This window comes from Mobula birostris, chromosome 2 (genome assembly GCF_030028105.1).
Source record: "Mobula birostris isolate sMobBir1 chromosome 2, sMobBir1.hap1, whole genome shotgun sequence".
NCBI classification, from domain to species: domain Eukaryota; kingdom Metazoa; phylum Chordata; class Chondrichthyes; order Myliobatiformes; family Myliobatidae; genus Mobula; species Mobula birostris.
In genome coordinates this window covers 168,766,507-168,789,683 of record NC_092371.1, presented here as the reverse complement: position 1 = coordinate 168,789,683, position 23,177 = coordinate 168,766,507, and the positions used below count along the sequence as shown (strand labels likewise).

General features: G+C 40.7%; 1 protein-coding gene across 1 annotated transcript in view; it reads right to left on the bottom strand.

The window, feature by feature from the left end:
* Window positions 1-397: 397 nt before the first annotated feature.
* Window positions 398-23,177, bottom strand: part of tsnax (translin-associated factor X) — an 81,421-nt gene continuing 58,641 nt past the window's right edge. Inside the window, exons 5-6 of the mRNA XM_072251066.1 lie at window positions 15,266-15,393; window positions 398-1,571 (exon numbers count right to left, since the gene is read on the bottom strand). Coding sequence (XP_072107167.1) covers window positions 1,185-1,571; window positions 15,266-15,393 — 515 coding nt within the window. The 3' untranslated portion in view covers window positions 398-1,184. The remainder of the gene's footprint in view (window positions 1,572-15,265; window positions 15,394-23,177) is intronic.

The following is a 23,177-nucleotide window of genomic DNA, read 5'->3' as shown; positions in this document are numbered from 1 at the left end:
TTTAATATATGATTATTGTAATTCAGTTTTTTTCTGGATTTCTCATGTATTGCATTGTACTGCTGCCACAAAGTTAACAAATTTCACAACATATGCTGGTGATGTGGGTCCCAAGCTCCTATGCCTCTTTCCCAATGGCAGCAGCAAGAAAGCACGGCCTGGAATGTGAGGGTCTTTCATAATGAATGCCGCTTTCCTGTGACAGTGCCCCATGTAGGTGTGCTCAATGGTCCAGCCTTTATTGTATACACTATTTTTGTTTTCTTTAAGTACTGTTCTGAGTTTAAAACCATAACATTTTTAGAGACTTAACAACATTATCTTACTGTGTAATGCCTTGTTTTTTCATTTAGTTGGGGAAATGAAAACTCAGGAGTCTTCTCTTTTAGAGTAGTCAAATGAATTTATTTTTGGGTAAATAAGTGTGGAAGAACAGTTTCCTGCAAAAATATTGTAAATTAAGCTGTTACATATTTACAATGATAATCCAAGGTAAATCCATCTTTTATACAAAAAGAAGTTCAAACCCAGAAGTAAAAATAACCATAGTTTAGTTTCATATCAAGAGTGCATTTTGTAGCTATCTGGTCAAAATAATGCAAAAAAACACAAAGAATATGTTCTATTGGCATAAACATTGGAAGCCCATTCAACAGAAATTAATCTTCAGCAGTCAGGTGGAACTTTGAATTATGAACAAAACTTTACACCTCAACATAAAAGGGTGTAGCATTTAAAATGAAAGCATTCAATAAGGTAGCCAGAATAGAGTGGTGAAACTTTATAAAATTGGGTTATTAATCAATGATCTACTTAAATAATTAGGTTTACTGTCATTGTCAGATATGATGGACAACCACCATTTAAAGAAACAATATTGTTCTGTCATATTCATAGATTTTTTTTTACTGAAAATACATATCAAATGTGCAGCCTTTGACGGAATAAAACTTGTTTCAAACATCACATTAAACTTTTTTTGAAATCTGTGGGAATAAAAAATCCCTAGTTCCTGTGCACAGATTACAACCAAATATGTTTTGAAGTAGTACAAACACATTTCATAACAGTGGTTGCAATTCATGTGAAACAAATTCATATTACTATATTTGTATTATATCAAGCTAATTCACTAATTTGCATATATCAAAAGACCGAAGTGCTCTCATGAAATATTTCATTAACTATACACCTTCCACATGTTCAATCATGGATGATTTAGAACTCAGAACATCAGCAAGCACATGTTTTGGAATTTCAGAGCCCCTCACAGTCAACATGTAACAGGCATCTTCTACTTTCCCTAAACTTTGTTTCAATGTGTAAAGCTTCTTGGAAACTTCATATGGTCCAGTATTGCCTATGTAGGTAAACCCATCGTAGACAGCACGTAGAAACTGGCTTACTTCAAAGGGTGTTTCAGTATCTCCATTTCCTACACTGGTGATACACAAGCGCATCAATTCTCCAGTCAGATCTGCAATACCCAAGAGGTAGTCTGTGGGAGTTACTTGCAGAGAGAGAGGTTGCTGTTGTTGTTTTTGATCTTGAGAACACGACAGGGTTGAGTCCTAAATAGTAAAAAGCAGAATTAAAAGTTGAAAATATGCACATTAAGAATTGCCTATCTACAAAATAGGAACTTTAAGCTGTTAACAAGCAGAAAAAGATATTGTGACTAAAATCTTTAATGTGTCTGATCCCTGATTCCACTGTAAAGTAGTTCTTTGTGTGTCTATCTCATAAAATGTAAAATTTTTTGGAACCATGCCCTTTCCCCAAAATCACTGACTCTGTATCTGGGAGTCAGGTGGCAAGTAGGTCTCAGCAGAGGAATGCTGGGTCTTTTTATTAAGATGGTGCTGGTGAAATAGCGTGACAGTTTGCCAGCAGCTTACAGAGCTTCTAAATATACTTCTGAACTACTCTCAATGCAATCTGCAGCCTGTAATTTCCCTTTAGGAAAAGTACTTATGAACCATCTTAACGAACTAGTGATTCTTGATATTTATTGCTTATTTATTATTATTAATTTTTTTTGTTTCTTTGTATTTACAATGAACGTCTGCAAGAAAATGAACCTCAGGACTGTATATGGTGACATATATGACCTTTGATAATAAATTTAGATCATAAGACCATAAAACATAGGAGCAGAATTAGGCCACTCGGCCCATCGGGTCATTCTGGTATTTTCATCATGGCTGATTTATTATCCCTCTCAGTCACATTCTCCCCATAACCTTTGACACCCTGACTAGCAAAGAACCTATCAACATCTGCTTTAAATATACTCAACGATCTGGCATCTACAGTATCTGTGGCAATGAATTCCACAGATTCTCCATCCTCTGGCCAAAGAAATTCCTCCTTATCTCTGTTCTAAATGGACATTCCTTTATTCTGAGGCTGAGCACTCTGGTCCTAGACTCACTCATGATAGGAACCATCCTCTCCACATCCACTCTGTCTAGGTCTTTCAATATTCAATAGTTTTCAATATGATTCTCCCTCATTATTCTAAGTCCTAGTGAACACAGGCCCAAGAACCATCAAAGAGGATACTAAAAGCTTTTTCAAGTATATAGAGTAAAAGACAGGTGAGAGTAGATATAGGACCGATAGAAAATGATGCTGGAGAAATTGTAATGGGAGATAAGGAGATGGCAGAGGAACTGAATGAGTATTTTGCATCAGTCTTCGCTGAGGAAGACATCAGCAGTATACCAGACACTCAAGGGTGGCAGGGAAGAGAAGTGTGCTCAGTCACAATTACGACAGAGAAAGTACTCAGGAAGCTGAATAGGCTAAAGGTAGATAAATCTCCTGGACCAGATGGAATGCACCCTCGTGTTCTGAAGGAAGTAGCTGTGGAGATTGCGGAGGCATTAGCGATGATCTTTCAAAAGTCGATAGATTCTGGCATGGTTCCGGAAGACTGGAAGATTGCAAATGTCACTCCGCTATTTAAGAAGGGGGCAAGGAAGCAAAAAGGAAATTATAGACCTGTTAGCTTGACGTCGGTGGTTGGGAAGTTGTTGGAGTCGATTGTCAAGGATGAGGTGACAGAGTACCTGGAGGCATATGACAAGATAGGCAGAACTCAGCATGGATTCCTTAAAGGAAAATCCTGCCTGACAAACCTATTACAATTTTTTGAGGAAATTACCAGTAGGCTAGACAAGGGAGATGCAGTGGATGTTGTATATTTGGATTTTCAGAAGGCCTTTGACAAGGTGCCACACATGAGGCTACTTAACAAGATAAGAGCCCATGGAATTACGGGAAAGTTACATATGTGGATATAGCGTTGGCTGAGTGGCAGGAAACAGAGAGTGGGAATAAAGGGATCCTATTCTGGTTGGCTGCCGGTTACCAGTGGTGTTCTACAGGGATCAGTGTTAGGGCCGCTTCTTTTTACATTGTACATCAACGATTTGGATTATGGAATATGGCTTTGTGGCTAAGTTTGCTGACGATATGAAGGTAGGTGGAGGAGCCGATAGTGCTGAGGAAACGGACAGTCTGCAGAGAGACTTGGATAGATTGGAAGAATGGGCAGAGAAGTGGCAAATGAAGTACAATGTTGGAAAGTGTATGGTTATGCCCTTTGGCAGAAAAAATAAACAGGCAGACTATTATTTAAATGGGGAAAGAACTCAAAGTTCTGAGATGCAACGGGACTTGGGAGTCCTCGTACAGGATACCCTTAAAGTTAACCTCCAGGTTGAGTCAGTAGTGAAGGCGGCGAATGCAATGTTGGCATTCATTTCTAGAGGAATAGAGTATAGGAGCAGGGATGTGATGTTGAGGCTCTATAAGGTGCTGGTGAGACCTCACTTGGAGTACTGTGGGCAGTTTTGGTCTCCTTATTTAAGAAAGGATGTGCTGACGTTGGAGAGGGTACAGAGAAGATTCACTAGAATGATTCCCGGAATGAGAGGGTTAACATATGAGGAACATTTGTCCACTCTTGGACTCTATTCCTTGGAGTTTAGAAGAATGAGGGGAGACCTCAGAAACATTTTGAATGTTAAAAGGCATGGACAGAGTGGATGTGGCAAAGTTGTTTCCCATGATGGGGGAGTCTAGTACGAGAGGGCAGGATTTAAGGATTGAAGGGCGCCCATTCAGAACAGAAATGCGAAGAAATTTTTTTTAGTCAGAGGGTGGTGAATCTATGGAATTTGTTGCCACAGTCAGCAGTGGAGGCCAAGTCATTGGGTGTATTTAAGGCAGAGACTGATAGGTATCTGAGTAGCCAGGGCATCAAAGGTTATGGTGAGAAGGCGAGGGAGTGGGACTAAATAGGAGAATGGATCAGCTCATGATAAAATGGCGGAGCAGACTCGATGGACCGAATGGCCTACTTCTGCTCCTTTGTCTTATGGTCTTATATGCTCCTCATACATTAATCCCTTCATTCTCAATCATTCTTCTGAACCTCTCCAACGTTAGCACATCTTTTAGAGAAGGATCACAATACCCCAAGTGTGGTCTGACCAATGCCTTAAAAAGTTTCAGCATCACACCCTTGCCCTTCGGTTCCCATCCTCTTGAAATGAATGCTAACATTGCAATTGTCTTCCTTACCAATGGTTCAACCTGCAAGTTAAACTTTAGGGAATTCTGCACAAAGATTCCCAAGTCTCTTTGCACTTCTGATTTTTGAATTTTCTCCCTGCTTAGAAAATAGTCTACGCCAGCGGCCCCCAACCACCGGGCCGCAAAGCATGCGCTACCGGGCCGCGAGGAAGCTATATGATTTGGTGATATGAGTCAGCTGCACCTTCCCTCATTCCCTGTCATGCCTACTGTTGAGCCATCACGCATGTGAGGTCATTACCCGCGCGTCATCCATGTCAGTGCGGGAAAGAGATCAACTTCTCGAGCTTGCAAGTGACGGCAGGCTGAAAAGTATGTTTGACATAACATCTCTGCCGGCATTCTGGATCAAAGTCAAGGCTAAATATCCTGAGATAGCCACGAAAGCACTGAAAACGTTGCTTCCATTTCCAACATATCTCTGCAATGAATGCAATGAAAACTAAACTGCGGAACAGACTGGACATAAGGAACCCCGTTCAAGTATCGCTGTCTCCCGTCACCCTTTGATAGGACCGTGTTGTTGCAGGAAAATAAGCCCAGGGCTCCCACTGATTCAGCGATATTGGTGTGTTTCAATGATTTTATATGTTCATACGGGAAAAACGTGCTGTGTGTTTAATATCCAAACGTTACTTAAAATGTTATGATGCTATTGACTTATATAACCATATAACAATTACAGCACGGAAACAGGCCATCTCTCCCCTTTCCGTCCATGCCAAATGCTACGCTCACCTACTCTAATTTTAATGCTACTCTAATTTTTCTTTGAATGATAATATCGAACCTGCCTCTACCACTTCTACCGGAAGTTTGTTCAACACTTACTTCAAGCTCCCCTGATAATTGACTTATCACTATATTTATGCAAGGAAAATATGCACTGTGTGTTTAGTATTAAATTCGTTAGATAAACCCTTTTAGAAAAGAAATTGGGTGTATTAGCCACTTATCACTGATATTCCGGTCATAAATAAGACCCCCTCCGAACAGAATTGCCAAAAACGATTTGTAGAAAAAAATCATACACACATGCCAAATCACGAATGCGCACTGGTGCCCACGCAAGGCTTCATGGTCATTGTAGTCTATCTTGGGGAAAACCTAGCGTATTTGACTGCTACTCTTGTCCGTTGGCAAACCCCCCACCACCCCGGTCGGCCGGTCCGCAAGAATATTCTCAATATGAAGCCGGTCCGCAGTGTGAAAAAGGATGGGAATCCCTGGTCTACGCCTTTATTCCTTCTACCAAAGTGCATGATTGTACACTTCACGACACTATATTCCATCTACCACTTCTTTGCCCATTCTCCTAATCTATCAAAGTCCTTCTGCAGACTCCCTGCTTCCTCAATACTATCTGTCCCTTTAGCTATCTTTCTATTGTCTGCAAACTGAGCCACAAAGCCATCAATTCCATCATCCAAGCAACACACACGAAATGCTGGAGGAATTCAGCAGGCCAAGCAGCAGCTATGGAAAAGAATAAACAGTTGACATTTCCGGCTGAGACCCTTCATCGGGACTGGAAAAAAAGATGGGAGGTAGAGTAAGAAGGTGGGGGAAGGGAGGAAGAAGTACAAGTTGAAACCAGGAGAGGGGGAGGGGTGAAATAAAGAACTGGGGAGCTGTTAAGTGAAAGAGATAAAGGGCTGGAGAATGGGGAATCCAAATTGTTGACATATAACATGAAAAGAAGCGGTCCCAACGCTGACTGCCGCAGAACACCTTTTGTCACCTTGTCAGGTCCTGGGGATTTGTCCATCCTAATTTCCTTCAAAATGGCAAACATCCTTTCCACTCTAATCTGTATAGGGTCCATGACCTCGAAGCTACATTTCCTCATATCTATAAAATCTGTGTTCATCTCCTGAGTAAATACAGGTGCAAAAAATCCATGAGAACTCCCCCCATCTCTTTTTGCTCCATACATAGAATACCACTCTAATCTTCCAGAGGACTAATTTTGTACTTTGTAATCCTTTTGCTTGTAATATATCTGTAGAAGCCCTTGGGATTCTCTCTCACCTAGTCTTCCAGAGGAAACTCATGTCTTCTTTTAGCAATGCTGATTTCCTTCTTCAGAATTAAAAGAAATGCAAGAGCATTGGGACCGAACGGTGTGAACCCCAAGGTCCTGAAGGAGTGTGCTGAGCAGTTGTGTGGTCCCAGCACCCAAGGGCCAATCGAAAGTCTTGAATGACTACCATCCAGTGGCCCTGACCTCATACATCATGAAGACCCTCAAAAGGCTGGTCCTGGCTCACCTCTGAACCTAGTCAGATCAGCCCTCAATCCCCTGCAGTTTGCCCACCAGAAGCACACTGGAGTCGATGATGCTGTCACCTACCTGCTGAACAGAGCCTACTCCCATTTGGATAAGCACAGCAGCTCTGTGAGGATCATGTTTTTTCATTTCTCAAGTGCCTTCAATACCATACAGCCCTCATTGCTGGGGGAAAGCTCCATTCAATGCAGACTGGCGCTTCCATTGTATCCTGGATAATGGACTACCTGACAGACAAACTACAGTTGGTGTGGCTTCAGAGCTGTGTGTCAGACATGGCTATAAGCAGCACTGGAGCCCCAGAGGGGACAGTACTGGCTTCCTTCCTGTTTACCCTGTATACCTTGGATTTTAGATACAACACTTCGAGTCATGTCATCTGCAGAAATTTCTGATGACTCAACAATAGCTGGGTGTAATGGAGGAGATAGCAGTTGAATGCATGGCTGAGGAGTTGGTGCAGGGAGCAGGGTTTTAGATTTTTGGATCATTGGGATCTCTTCTGGGGAAGGTGGGACCTGTACAGATTGGATGGGTTGCACCTGAACCCAAGGGGGAGCAATATCCTTGCAGGTAGGTTTGCTAGCATGGTTCGGGAGGGTTTAAACTAATTTGCAAGGGGGATGGGACCCGGAGCGATAGAGCAGTGAAAGAAGTGCATGGAGTAAAGCCAGATCTCACATACAGAGAGGCTTTGAGGAAAGAGAAGCAGAATAAATGGTGTAAAGGTAGTAAGGCAGAAGCGCTGAAGTGTGTGTATCTCAATGCAAGAAGCATCAGGAACAAAGGTGATGAACTGAGAGCTTGGATACATACATGGAATTATGATGTAGTGGCCATTACAGAGACTTGGCTGGCACCAGGGCAGGAATGGGGGGAGGGGAGGAGGGGTGGGTAATGTAGCAAGATCCTCTTTTGAGTCAGTATGGGTGGAAGTCAGGAACAGGAAGGGAGCAGTTACTCTATTGGTGGTATTCTATAGGCCCCCTGGTAGCAGCAGACATACAGAGCAGATTGGGAGGCAGATTTTGGAAAGGTGCAAAAATAACAAGGTTGTTATCATGGATGACGAACTTGAGACTCTGGCGCTTGGGAAGCAACAAACTATCCAGGCATCTCGTTCTCATCCACAGAATCTCCTTTCTGTTCCTCTAACCAGTGAATCCCTTATCACTACATCTCAGCTTTTCTCCCCTCTTCCCTTCTGAGCCACAGACCCAGACTTAGTGCTAGAGATCTACTCACCGCAGGTCATTCCACCCCCACCCCCTTTGGACAGTATCCAAAGCAATACACTTGTTTTGAAGGGTATTCTGCAGCGGCTGCCTATTCCCTTTCTCTCTCCCTCTCTGACAGTCACCCATGCACCTGCTTCCTGCATTTTTGGGGTGACTACCTCCCTGTAGTTCTTATCTATCACCAACTCATTCTCCTATACAAGCTGAAGGTCATCAAGCTGTAGCTCCAGTTCCTTAACAAAATCTCTAAGGAGCTACAGCCCAGTGTACTTTGTGCAGCTGTAGTTATCAGGGAGACTGGCAGTCTCCCAAAGTTCCCACATCTCACACAAGGAACATACTCTGGACCCTTTCTCAGTGCACTAGGTATAGTATGTACTAACAGAAAAATCAACTTACTGCAGACTTACAGTAAAGAGTTTGCGCTTATGCTTGTCCAAGCCTGTAGTTGCATAAGCTATTGAGCTAAGGCCAAACCGCTCTAATACTGTCCACCTTACACAATGGCCACTCCAACAATGGCTGCAGCAACCTGAAAAGCATTTGGTATCTACTTTTATATTTGGTTAGCTAACCTTCAGATTTGATCTTTTCTCTCTTATGATTTTATTAGTTGCATTCTATAAGTTTTTAAAAGCTTCCCAATCCTCTAAACCCACAAATTTTTGCTATATGATAGGTCATCTTTTTTACTTTTATTCTGTCTTTGACTATCCTGGTCACCCACAGTTGCCTCATCCTCCCTTTAAAATATATCTTCATCTTTGAGATGTATCTATCCAATGCCTTCCAAATTGTCCCCAGAAACTCCAGGCATTTCTGTTCTGCCATCATCCATGCTATTGTCCTGCTCTGTAATTCCATTTACTCTACTGTAAAACTGAAACATGTGACTTTATCCTCTCTCTTTCAAATTGCAGGGGGGATTCTACACATTATGATCACTGCCTCCCAATGGTTCCTTTACCTTAAGCTCCCTAGTAAAATCTGGTTTATTACACAACCATCCAATCCAGAATTGCCTTTCCCACAATGGGCTCAACCACAAGCTGCTCTAAAAAGCCATCTTATAGACTTTTTAAAAAAAACCCTCTCTTGGGATCCAGCACAAACATGATTTTCCCAATCTACTTGCATATTGAAATCCCCCTTGACTATCATAACATTGCCCATATTACATACCTTTACTATTTCCCATTGAAATTTATATCACACATCCTAGCTGCTGTTCGAGCATTTGTATATAGACTCCCATCAGGATCTTTTTACCCTTGTAGTTTCTTAACCCTACCCACAAGAATTCTTCATCTTCTGATCTTATGTCACATCAAAGGATTTTATTTCATTTTCTATCAACAGAGCCACCCCACCCCCTTCGCCCAACTGCCTGTCCTTTCGATACAAGGTGTATTCTTGGATGTTGAGCTCCCAACTTTGATCTTCTTTCAGCCACATCTCACTGATGCCTACAGCATCATACCTGCCAATCTCTAACTGTGCTAGAAGATCACCTACCTTATTCCACATACTGCATGCATTCAAATACAACACCTTCAGTCTCGTATTCATCACCCCTTTGGATTTTACCCCCATATTACACTTCATCTCATCCCACTGTCTGTTGATCCTCACAGTCTAACTACACACTGCATTGACTTGTACACCAACTGCCCCATCCTCAGCTGTATCAATCCAGTCCCAGCCCCCACCAATTTAGTTTAAACCCTCCCCAACAGCTCTAATAAACCTATCCACAAAGATATTAGTCCCCCTTGGGTTCAGGTATAACTTGTCCTTTTTGTACCCAGAAGTGATCCCAATGATCCAGAGATATGGCTAACTGCCCCCTGCACCACTTCCTCAGCCACTCATTCATCTGTATCATATTCGTATTCCTGCCCTGACTGTCACGTGGCATTGGGAGGCCCTGTTTTACAGCCTTTTTTCAAACTCCCTATACTCACTGAGCAGGACTCTTTTTGCCTTTCACCTATGTCATTGGTACCAATGTACACCATGGCCTCTGGCTGCTCATCCTCCCTCTTTAGAATCTTCTGGAGCCGCTCTGAGACATCCTGTACCCTAGTTTTTCTTTCGCAGCCACAGAATCTCCTATCCATACCCCTACGTATCAAGTCTCCTATCCCCAACACTTTGCCTGACTTCACCCTTCCCTGCTGAGCCTCAAAGCTGGCCACAGTGCCACTGGTCTGGCTGCTGCTGCTGTGCCTGATAGGTCATTCCCCCTCCAGCAGTATCGAAAGGGGTACTCTCGTTGCTGAGGTGAATGGCCACAGGGGAACCTTGCACTGATTGCTTTGACTTTGAAATGGATTTCATACAAGGTAAAGCTGGGATTGTGGCTTTGTTAACGTTTTAAATGTTATAGTCAGTCATTTAAAAATTTAACAGTAATGTGAATTATTTTAAATGAACTTTATAAATTAGATTGATTAAGATGGTTTCACTACATATATCAACAGTAACCATAAAACTCCACCGGCTGGTGGCGTAGTGGCATCAGCACCGGACTTCGGGGCGAAGGCTCCCGAGTTCGAATCCAGCCAGCTCCCTTGCATGCTTTCCATCCATGCTGGGTTGAGCGTCGAGCTAGCAACTTGGCCTCGTAAAAATAAGAAAGCCTGCTTAAAAAAAATGCCGTCAGGACAGCCTCCCGATGACTCCACTCAGAGTTAAAGAAAGAAGAAGAACCATAAAACTAAAGAAAAACAACTCCACATTCTCAAGACTGAGAGTCACCCATTCATATGAATGGAGTCTCTGATACCATGTCAGGCCTGATACAGAGCAGGATTCAGTAATTTCCAGAAATTCTTACTGTAATTTTCAGTTAAAAATAAGAAATATTTAAAGACAGCAGCATTGAAACTGGATTCTCTCCATAACACCTCATAATTGCCACATTCACTGCAATGAGGAGCTTAATAATGGCTCTGAGCCTGTACTTGCTGGAGTTTAGAAGAATGAGGAGGAATTTCATTGAAACCCATCAAATATTGAAAGGCCTAAACAGAATGGGTATGGAGAGAATGGTTCCTATTGTGAGTGATTCTAGGACCAGAGGGCACAGTGTCAGAATAGAAAGACATCTCTTTAGAACAGATATGAAGAGGAATTTCTTAAACCAGACAGTAGTGAATCTTTGGAATTCATTGCCACAGACAGCTGTGGAGGCCACATCAATGGGTATATTTAAAGCAGAGGATGATAAGTTCTTTGTTGGTCAAGGCATCAAAGGTAACAGGGAGGATGGGGTTGAGAGCAATAATAAATCAGCCACGATGGAATGATGGAGCAGATTTGATGGACCAAATGGGCTAATTCTGCTCTATGGCTTATGGACTAAATCACCAGTACTTTGATTGCTATCTCGTTCCTTCACAATTTGCATGCCTTGAACATGTGCGGAATACATAGGATGAGAAGATTTGAGGTCTCAGAATCAAAATAATTAACAGAAAAACAAATGACCTTGATCCTTGGAGGTTAAGAAAAAGATGAAGTCAAGAACTTCACAACTAAGCAAAACCTTAAGTTAAAAATAAAGGAGGCATGTCTGATGAGAACCATAAAAAAAGGTGGACGATTTTATGTCAATTAAACAGCTTTTACACAAAGTAGAGTATAAATCATTTAAAAAGCCCAAATTGATAGGGAAACCATCAGAGAGGCTACAATGGAAGTGCTGGGGTGGGAGACTCAATGAAAATGTATTGGAACTGATCTTAGGGGGTTTCCAATCTATTTCCAACAGGAGAGGTACTCTTAGACATGGATGCTTAAGTAACTAGTGCTAGGTCAAATTACTTGTGTGAAGCAAAGAATCTTTTTATCAGCACAACTGGCTTGTAAGCACCATGAATGACTGAACTGGTTAAGCAAACCCACATAAGAACCTATTTTTGAATCAGAGTTAGAATCAGGTTTAATATCACTGGCATATATTGTGAAATTTAATTGGTTTGCAGTAGCTATACATTGCAATACCTAATTGTTATGTTTTGTAATTCCAAAACATAGAACTAATTAAAAGCAAAAACAGAACCGGGAATGACCTGTCTAGTTTCATTTTTACTTTAAGCAAGGTGCGCACATATGATGTGGTGGCGTGACAACATACGCCTTTTCCAATCTTACTTCCAAGAATTTTGTACGATACAAATCATCAGTTCACATTCTCCAAATGCTTCCACCCCTTCCCAATACCCCACCAAATTTATTCTCCCCACATTCTCTCCCAAAGTTTCAAACACATGACTTTCATTTCCAGCTCCCCCAACCATACTTCCACTGAACAGAAAATTGTCCAACTTCACTTATGGACACACAGATCAGCTGAGAAAAGGAAAAAAATCATCTATCTTCTTGGGTACAGTTCTCAACTACTTAAAATTTGCTGTTATCACCCTTCCTGTCAGAAAAGCAAAGTTTAATTCCTCTATTTTGAGAGCTGTTGTCCCGCCTGCAATTTCCCTTTCCTCTTAAGTGCTTGAAAATATTACATTCCAGATCTGTTCCCATATTTCCCATAATACTATTTTAAGCTTTGAATCATCACAGTGCAAAATAGCCCATAGCACAACAAATAACATCTGACACAAATAAGACTGTGATAATTTATCCCTCTTTAATCTTGATCAGTTTCCAACCTTTGACAACACTCAATAGTAAATCTCATCCATATTTTAAATGCCAACATACCCTCTCTACTTTCGCTATAACCTTAACTCTGACCAACCTAATCTTTTTCAGTGTTACAACCTTCCAACATTCTATTCTCCTACAGTTCTAATCACTAGGGCATTCTCAATTTTCATCGTTCCGCTAGTAGAGCTATCATTTTATCAGCACAACTGTCTTGTTAGCACCATACATAACCAAACTGGTTGAGCAAACTAACATGAGAGATAAACTGATTTCTGAATCAGATTCAGGTTTAATATCACTAGCATACAATTGCAAGAAAAAGTTTGTGAACCCTTTGCAATTACCTAGTTTTCTGCATTAATTACTCATAAAATGTGTGTAGGTAGGTGAGCAGAATTGCACACCACACTATAAAATTAGGCATCACCAACATTCTATACAACTCCAATATAATATCCAAACTCCTGTACTCCTTAATTGTGATTTATGAAGGCCAGTGTGCCAAAATCTCTTTTTACGATCCTGTCTACCACACTCCTCAATGTCCTGGCACTCAGGGTGCAAGTCCTACCCTGGTTTGTCCTCCCAAAGTGCAACAGCTCACACTTGTCTGCATTAAATTCCACCTGCCATTTGCTGCCCACTTTTTCAGCTGGTCCAGATTCCACTGCAAGCTTTGATAGCCTTCCTTGTTTCTAGTATGCCCCCAATCTAGATCTCACCCACATATCTGTTGGGCCATGTGGGAAAGATGCTAACTTGGCAGCTTAAAATGGGCTGATCTAAAAACAGCAACAGAAATGTACAATCATATCTCTTAAGATGTAACTGCACTGGAAAGAGTGCACAGATTTCTGAGGATGTTTCCAAGTTGCAAACCAGCTATTATGTGGGAGGATTGGAAAAGCCAAGCCATTTTCTTTGGAACAAAAGTGGCTATAGGGAGACTTAACAGAGCTGCACAGAATTATGAAAGTCTTAAAAAAGAAATAGAAGGGATCCATTTTTCTTTCAGGGGATTAAAACAAATGAAGGACTAAAATTTAAAGTATTGAGTAGAAAGATTAAAAGGGACAGATGAGCAATGATGCTTTAACTCAGAGACAGAGTGGAGGCTAGAATTAACAGCTAAGAAGATAACAGAGACAGAAACTCCCATCACATTTTTAAAGTACTTGGATATGAACTTAAAGAGTTATGACTTGCAGAGCTCAGGACTTAGTGCTGGAAGGTAGGGTTAGGCTAGATAGTTCTTTTTTTTTTGAACTGGCACATACACAGGTTGTAGCATGATTTTACCATTGCTTCCAAGAGAGGAGATCAGTCCTGGTTCCCTAAGGAGTTGAAGAAACAGTCAACATTTCGGGCTGAGACCCTTCATCAGGACTGATCAAAGCTCAGTAGTCTTGAGAACATAAACAACAGTATAGGCCATTTGATCCATTCAAGCCTGCTTGACTATTCAACATAAGACCACAAGACATAAGATACAGAATTAGGCTATTCAGCCCATCAAGTCTGCTCTGCCTTTCCATCATGGCTGACTTATTACCCCTCTCAATTCCATTCTCCTGCCTTCTCCCCGCAACCCTTGACACCCTTAATAATCAAGAGTTTATCAACTCCTGCTTTAAATACACCCATTTACTTGGCCTCTGATGAGACAATAAATTCCACAGATTCTCTACCCTCTGGCTATCGAAATTCCTCCTCCTGTCTGATCTAAAGGAATGTCCTGGTACTCTAAGCCTGTGCCCTTTAATCCTAGACTTGCCCAATATAGGAAATGTCCTCTTCACATCCAAACTTTCTAGGTCTTTCAATATTCTATAGGTTTCAATGAGATTAACCACGCCCCCCCCACCCCCCACCCCATTCTTCTAAACTACAGCAAGTACAGGCACAGAGACATCAAATGCTCCTCATACATTAACTCTTTCATTCCTGGGATCATTCTCATGAACCTCCTCTGGATCTACATCAATGCCAGCACATCCTTTCTTAGAGGGGCCCCAAGATTTGCTCTCATTTACCATTCCTGTAACCACTCTGTAATGCTTCAGATAATAGATAATCTTAGTGCCATCTTCCTGTGAAAATCTCAAATTCCTCAATTCTCTTATTATATAATAAAATCAGTCTCTGTACTAAAAACACTTAGTGAGTGAGCCTATACAGTCCACATGAGTGGAGAATTCTGAAGGTTCACTATCCCCAGGGTGAAGATTTCTTCTCTATTTTCTTCCTTTTTTGCATCAACTTTGATCATTGTGTTAATATTCTACAGTTTTATTTTTACATTTTATCCCAATCCATAAAATCAAAAACGAATTAGATTTCTTTTTCTGGAATTGTGCTATACAGTGCAAATCAAGTTTTTCTAACTTTATTTCAAATGATCCAGTGATAATAAAACATGAATAAACAAATTCAAACATCTTTAAATTCAGAAAATAAATCTCACCTCAGTATGCTCTGCTTCCCCTGCCTTTGGAGGGAAGATTAATTGCTTATTGATCTCATCAAGGCTAATCAGAGTTCGAGTCTTTATGAAGTGTTGAAATGAAACAGCTTCCACATACTCCTGTAAACCTAAATTAAAAACAAAGACTACTGAAATAAAGACCCTCGGAATTTTAATATTTATCACAGTAAAGTCTACCTTCAAAATTATCTACATATCTAAACCATAAGATATAGGAGCAGAATTAGGCCATTCGGTTCATCGAGTATGCTCTGCCATTCCATTATGGCTGATTTACCATCCCTCTCAACCCCTTTCTCCTGCCTTCTTCCTGTAATCTTTGACACCCTAACTTTAAATATAACCAGTGACTTGGCCTCTACAGCCAACTGTGGTAATGAATTCCATAGATTCACCACCCTGTCGCTGAAGAAATTCCTCCTCATCTCTGCTCTAAGGGACATCCTTGTATTCTGAGGCTGTGATCCTGTAGTCCCTCACTATAGGAATCACTTAGAATGAGGTTAACAACACAAGCTCCAAATGTAAAAAAACAGCTCTGAACAAATACTCATTACCAAACCCTAAGATGAATATATAAATTAAATTCTTTATCATTTTATTTTTAAAGAATGATAGAAGGTCCTACAAAGTGAAACCAAGTGACATAGGTGATAATGAAGTTTCACTTCCAGATGAGATCAATGCCTTTTATGCTCACTTGGACTGTCAAAACACAGAGGCACCTTCAGGAATTCCCACAGCCCCCAATGAACATGATAGGGAGGATCTGGCTGAGCCCTGAACACTTGTGCTGATTACCTAACTGGAGTGTTCACTGATATCTTTAACCTCTCCCTTCAGCATTTCTCACATACCCAACTGCTTCAAGCAGGCTTCAATTATACCAGTGCCTAAAGAAGAACGTGGTAACCTGCCTCAATGTCTATCATCCAGTCACACTTACATCCATTGTGATGAAGTGCTTTGAGAGGTAGGTGATGAAACATATCAACTCCTGCTTGAGAAGCAACTTGGTTCCACTCCAATTTGTCTACTGTTACAACAGGTCAAGGGCAGTTGCCATTTCATCGACTCAATCCTGGAACAACTGGATAGCAAAGATGCAAACATCAGGATACACTTCATTGATTACAGCTCAGCATTCAATACTATCATCCCCTCAAAAGTAATCAACGAGCTTCAAGACCTTGGCCTCAATACCTCCTTGTGCAATGAATCAGATCCTAGTCAGTTCAGGTTGGCAACATCTCCTCCACAATCACCTTCTGCACAGGTGCACAAGGACATGCTTAACCCCTTGCTCTACACATTTTATACTTATGAATGACTGTGAGGCTAAGCATAGCTCCAATCCATATTTAAATTTGCTGATGACATTTTAGGTCATTGGCCTAATCAAAGACAGTGACAAATCAGCATAAAGGAGGTTGATTAAAAATCTGGCTGAGTGGAGCCACAACAACCACCTCTCACTCAATGTTAGCAAGACAAAGGAGTTGAATATTGATTTCAGGAGGAAGAAATTGAAGGTCCATGAGCCAGTCCCCTATTGGGTAAAATCAGAGGTGGAGAGGGTCAGCAACTTCAAATTCCTTAATGTTGTCATTGCAAAGGTTCAATCCCAGCTGCAGCATATAAATCCCATTAGGAAAAAAGCATGGCAGTGCCTCTACCTTAGTTTATAAAGATTCAGCATGTCACCTAAACTTCAATAAACCCCTATAAAAGTACAGTGGATAGTATGACTGGCTGCATCTTGGCCTGGTATGGAAACACCAATGCTCTTGTATAAGACCATAAAATTTAGCAGCAGAATTAGCCACTTGGCCCATCAAGTCTGCTCCGCCATTTCATCGTGGCTGATCCAATTTTCCTCTCAGCCCCAGTCTCCTCCCTTTTTCCCATATTGCTTCATGCCCTGACCAATCGAGAATCTATCAACCTCTGGCTTAAATATACATAAAGACTTGGCCTCCACAGCTGCCTGTGGCAAAGAGTTCCACTGATTCACTGCTCTCTGGCTACATGGAGCACTGTCACAGGAAAGCAGTATCCATCAATGACCTTCACCAGCCAGGCCATGCTCTTTTCTCATCATTGCCACCAGGATGGTACAGGAGCCTCAGAGCCTGAATCACCAAGTTCAGGAACAGTTATTAACCTTCAACCATCAGGCTATCGAATCAGAGGGGATAATTTCACTCAATTTCACTTATCCGTTCCCATAACCTATGAATTCATTTTCAAGAATTCTTCATCACATGTACTTGATATTTATTATGTATTCATTATTAGTATTACTATTTCTCTTTGTGCTTACTGTGAATGACTGCAAGAATTTTAAAAATTTTATTTATTTCTTTATGTATTTGCACATTTGGTTGTCTTTTGCATATTTGTTTGTTTGTCTGTCCTGCTGGGTGCAGTCTTTCATTGATTCTATTGTGTTTCTTATATTTAGTTAAATGCCTGCAAGAAAATTAATCTCAGGGTTGTATATGGTGACATACAAATATTTTGACAATAAATTTATGTTGTACTTTTGTAGTTGAATTAATGATGAAAAGTGACAGTGGCAAATATAAGAAGCATTTGTGACTGGAATTCCAGTCAAGATGGTGCCTGCTTACAATGCTTCCATGGTCGACATCTTCTGGATAGACCATGAAACCATATGTCGCACTTCTTTTATGTCATTAACTTTTGTTTTTTTATCTTGAACATGATTCTGGAACTGTTGGAGCCTGTCATTTCCAGTGCATCATTGGGATGTTCCAGTGCTCGGCAGTCTCCAAATGGATTCCAGGAGACAGAGGCAGTGTGCGCGAACCTTGTTGCAGGACGGGGTGCGAGGCAATTTTCAACTCCATTTTACTGATCAAAGCTTCCATTGTCTGCCATTAAAGTGACAAGGTCCAAGTGTCTTTTTTTTTCCAGTCAGACGAAACATTGTTCCCCAGCAAGACTAGTATCAACAAATCAAAATTTAAGTATGATTTAATTAAAAAGCTTTGATTGCATCATTATTGTGTTAAGAATTAAAGATGTCAGCACTTACCAATGCTATCACTATTAAACAGGTCAGCAAATTTAAAATATGATAGTAACAGTTAGTTGGAACACAGGAAATACCATCCCAAGTTATCCTTTACCAGTACTCTCAAACTGCAGCACTGACTTTCAATTCTTTCAAATGAAAGATGTACATGCTAACCTTGATTAACTTGGGGATTTACTTTTTGGAGAGCTTTTCAACTGGAGAAAGATATACAGAGGTGAGAGTTGCCAACACAATTTATAAAGAAATTTATATCAAGCCTAAAGGTTATTGATAAAATAGGATTGGTAAAATTTATAACGCACGCAGCCAAGTTTTGTATAATTTAATGAGGTGCAGAGATGGGCATCATTACAAAAGGTGCAAGATAGTGTTTTTGTCATTAAGGAACCTCCTCTCTTCAAACTACTAGCATCAGAGAGGAGCCACACCTCACTGTTTTAGGAACAGCTTCTTCCTCGCCACGATCAGAATTCTGAACCAACAACAAACCAACTCACGAACTTCAGTACTTCAATATTTTTGCTTTCTTTTCACACTACTTATTTAATTTAATTTTTCACATATACTTCTTATTGTAAATTATACCATTCTTTATGTATTGCACTGTACTGCTGCCACAAAACAACTTTCATGACATACTGTATGCCAGCAATCTTAAACCTGACTCTGATTTTGTGATGCTACTGATATACTCAAAAATCATAAGACTATTAGATATAGGAGTAGGACGAGTAGAATTAAACAGTTCCCCCATTAAGCCTGCTCTACCATTCAACCAAGCAGGCAGCACCTAGGAAAAGAATACAGTCGATGTTTTGGACTGAAACCTTTCGGCAGGACTGGAGAAAAAAGCTGAGGAGTAGATTTAAAAGGTGGGGAGAGAAAAACACAAGGTGATAGGTGAAACCTGGAGTGGGAAGGATGAAGTACTTAAACATTCAATCATGGCTAATTATTATCCCTCTCAACTCCATTCTCCTACCACTTCCCCATAACCTTTCGTATCCTTACTAATGAAGAACCTATCAGCCACCGTTTTAAATATACCCAATGACTTGGCCTCTACATCCATCTGTGGCAATGAATTCCACAGATTCCCCACCCTCCAGCTGAAGAAATTACATCTCTTCTCTGTCCAGAATGGATGTCCTTCTATTCTGTGGCCATGCCCTCTGGTTGCAGGCACTTTCGGAAACATCCTCTCCATGTCCACTCTATCAATACCTTCCAATATTTAATAGGTATCAATGAGATCCCTCCTCATTCTTCTAAACTCCAGTGATTATTGGCCCAGGGTCATCAAATGCTCCTCATATATTAACCCTCTGATTCCCAGGATCATTCTCGTGAATCTCCACTGAACCTTCTCTAATGCCACTCTTGGGGGAATCACTGAGTATTATCAAACCATTGGATAAAGAACCACATTGACCCAATCAGATACAATACGATGCTTTGTGGAGGAAACCAATTAGATCAAATGCCCAATGACTATGCCATCACTCACTACCATTGAATGAAGGCCAGTTTGATGATGACAGGCACGTAGCATACAATGCAGGATAAATTATATTATTGCAGATGTGGGGATATGTTCCTTTAAATCCAAAGTTTTAATTAGTTCAAAGTCTTAACAACCATATAGACTCCCAGTTAAGCAAATCAAATTAAAAGTTCTCACCCATGTTACACTGTAAGATATAGGAGCAGAATTAGCCCATTCAGCCCATTAAGTCTGCTTTCCCATTGCATCATGGCTGATTTATTATCTCTTTCAATCCCATTCTCCTGCCATCTCTTTGTAACCTCTGACGCCCATACTAATCAAGAACCCATCAACCTCCACTTCAAAAATACCCAATGAATTGGCCTTCCACAGATTCACCCTCTGGCTAAAGAAACTCCTCTTGTCTCTGTTCTAAAGGTATGCCCTTCTATTGTGAGGCTGTGCCCTTTGATCCTAGACTCCCCAACTATAGGAAACATCCTCTCCACATCCACTCTATCAAGGCCATTCAATATTCGACAGGTTTCAATAAGATCCTCCCTCATTCTTCTAAACTCTAGCAAGCTGGTCCAGAGTCATCAAGCACTCCTCATATTTTAATCTTTTCATTCCTGTGATCATTCTTGTGAACCTCCTCTTTGGATCTTTGCTTCCAAAGATCCCCGATTGTACTAACCAACATACCTGTCTCCGTATTTGATCATTCTAAGTGTAATGATTTGGCTACGTCATTCTCCTGTAAAACCCTCTGTGGCATTTTCTCATGATTAAAGGGTTTATCTGAGGGGTTCTCAACCTGGGGCCCACAGACCTCAGGTAATGGTAGGGTCAATGGCGTAAAAAAGGTTAGGAACCTCTGGGCTAAATAAATAAAACTTGTTACTGACAGTTACTCAGACCTTTCATAACCGCATATAGTCCAGAAACATTTCATGATGAAATCACTTGAAGGGCAACACTGGCTGCTTGGCTTTTCCCTACGATTCTTTTAATACCTTTGGTGGTAGTGCATTATTCATGCTTTCAGGTAGGAAAAATATTTTCCTGAATTCACTTATCATTGATGCTGCATAAATTCTACTAAAACATTCTTACTCAAGGATTACTCCACTGGAAGTACCATACCTACATATTCTTTTGTTGTTTCTAAGCCTCATTAAAATAATTTCTTCTCCAGAAATACAACATCATTGTTCAGTGCCTTCATTTCAGGTATTATTCTGATGATTCATTATTGAATCTCTCTGGGGCCAGTACATTCTTCCTACAAAAGGGTGCCTAAATTAAATATAATATCTTAAGTGATCTCTGACCAGCGCCCTGTATAATTGCAGCGTCATTTCCTTGCTTTTCTCTTTAAATCTTTTAAAAGTCTGACTGCTTTTTGAAGCCATTACAAGTTTGCAATAATCTAATGGACCTTAAACCCCTTCATCTAGAGTTTCTTTCCCAAAACATTCTTCTTTATTTGCACAATTACCTTGAAATTTTTAAAGCTATAGTCACTGTTTGCCCAATGACACATAAACTACCTGCCCAGATTCACTCCCTAGGAATAGATGTCACACTATCTAATCCCTAGTAGGACTACTTATGTAACTGGCACAAGAGGATTCTCCTGCATGCACTTCAGAACTTCCACACTAAGACAATTCTTGTTAATAATAGGAAAGATGAAATCTCTAACTGTTATTTCATTTCAGAGCATATTCTAAGGAGTGATGGTTTAGCTTGTCTCCTCACTCTCATGTGGAGAGGGTCAGCAACTTTAAATCCTTCAATGTTATCATTTCAGAGGAACTGCCCTGGGTCCAGCATGCAAGCACATTACGAAGAAAGCAAAGCAGTGCCTCTACTTTCCTAGATGTTTGCGAAGATTTGGCATGTCGTCAAAAACATTGTCAAAGTTCCATTGATGTGTGGTGGAGAGCATATTAACTGTTTGCTTCATGGCCTGGTATGGAAATACCAATGCCCTTGTACAGAAAAGCTGACAAATAGTAGTGGATACAGACCAGCCCATCATGGGTAAAGACCTCCACCTCCCCATCCCACCATTGAGCACATCTGTATGGAGCGCTGGCACAGGAAAGCACCATCCATCTAGGACCCCCTCACCCAGGCCATGCTCCTTCCTCACTGATGCTATCAGGAAGAAGGTACAGGAGCCTAAGGACCCACATAATCAGGTTCAGTAACAGTTATTACCCCTCAACCATCAGGCTCTTGAACCAGAAGGGATAACTTCACCCAACTTCACTCATCTCATCACTGTACTGTTCCCACAACCTATAGAATCACTTTCAAGGACCCTTCCTTTCATCTTCACGATATTTATTATTTTTTATTTGTTATTTTTTTTCTTTTTTTCTCTTAGTTTTTGTACTTGCATAGTTTTTACTTTGGTTGTTGTCCATCCTGTTGAGTGCGGTCTTTCATTGATTCTATTATGGTTCTTGTATTTAATGTGATTGCCCGCAAGAGAAAGAATATGGTTTGTGGGATCGTTGTAATCATTGAGGGAACAATAAATCTACTTTCAGAAGACTTTAGAAGAAAAATTGTAGAGAAGCACGAAGCTGGAAAAGGATACAATATCTGAGTATTCATCAGTCCACAGTAAGAGAAATTGTCTACAAATGGAGGAAATTCAGTACTGTTGCTATTCTCCCTAGGAGTGGGTGTCCTGCAAAGATCACATCAAGAACACAATGTATAATGCTAAAGAAGATGAAAAGGAACCCAAGGGTAACAGCAATAGACCTGTAGAAATTTCTACAACTGGCTAAAATCTCTGTTAATGTGTCCACCATAAGAAAAACACTGAACAAGAATGGTGAAAGGTAACACAGAGGAAACCACTGCTCTCCAAAAATACACATAGCTGCATATCTCATGTTTGACCACCTGGATGTTCTACAAAGCTTCTGTGACAATGTTGAGACAGAAGCTGAACATTTTGGCACAAATGCACTCTGCTATATTTGGAGGGAAAAGGGCAATGCACACCAACACCAAAACCTCAGCCCAACTGTGAGGCATGGTAGAAGGAGCACCATGGTTTAGGGTTGCTTTGCTGCCCCAGGACCTGGACAGCTTGTAATCATTGAGGGAACAATGAATTCAAAATTATATCAAAACAATTTACAGGAGAATATCAGGGTAGTAGTCCATCACCTGAGGCTTAATAGAAATTGGATGATGCAACAAGATATGATCCAAAACACAAGAATAAATCAACAACAGAATGGATTAAAAAGAAGAAATTTTGTGTTTTGGAATGACCAAGTCAGAGTCTAGACCTTAACCCAATTGAGATG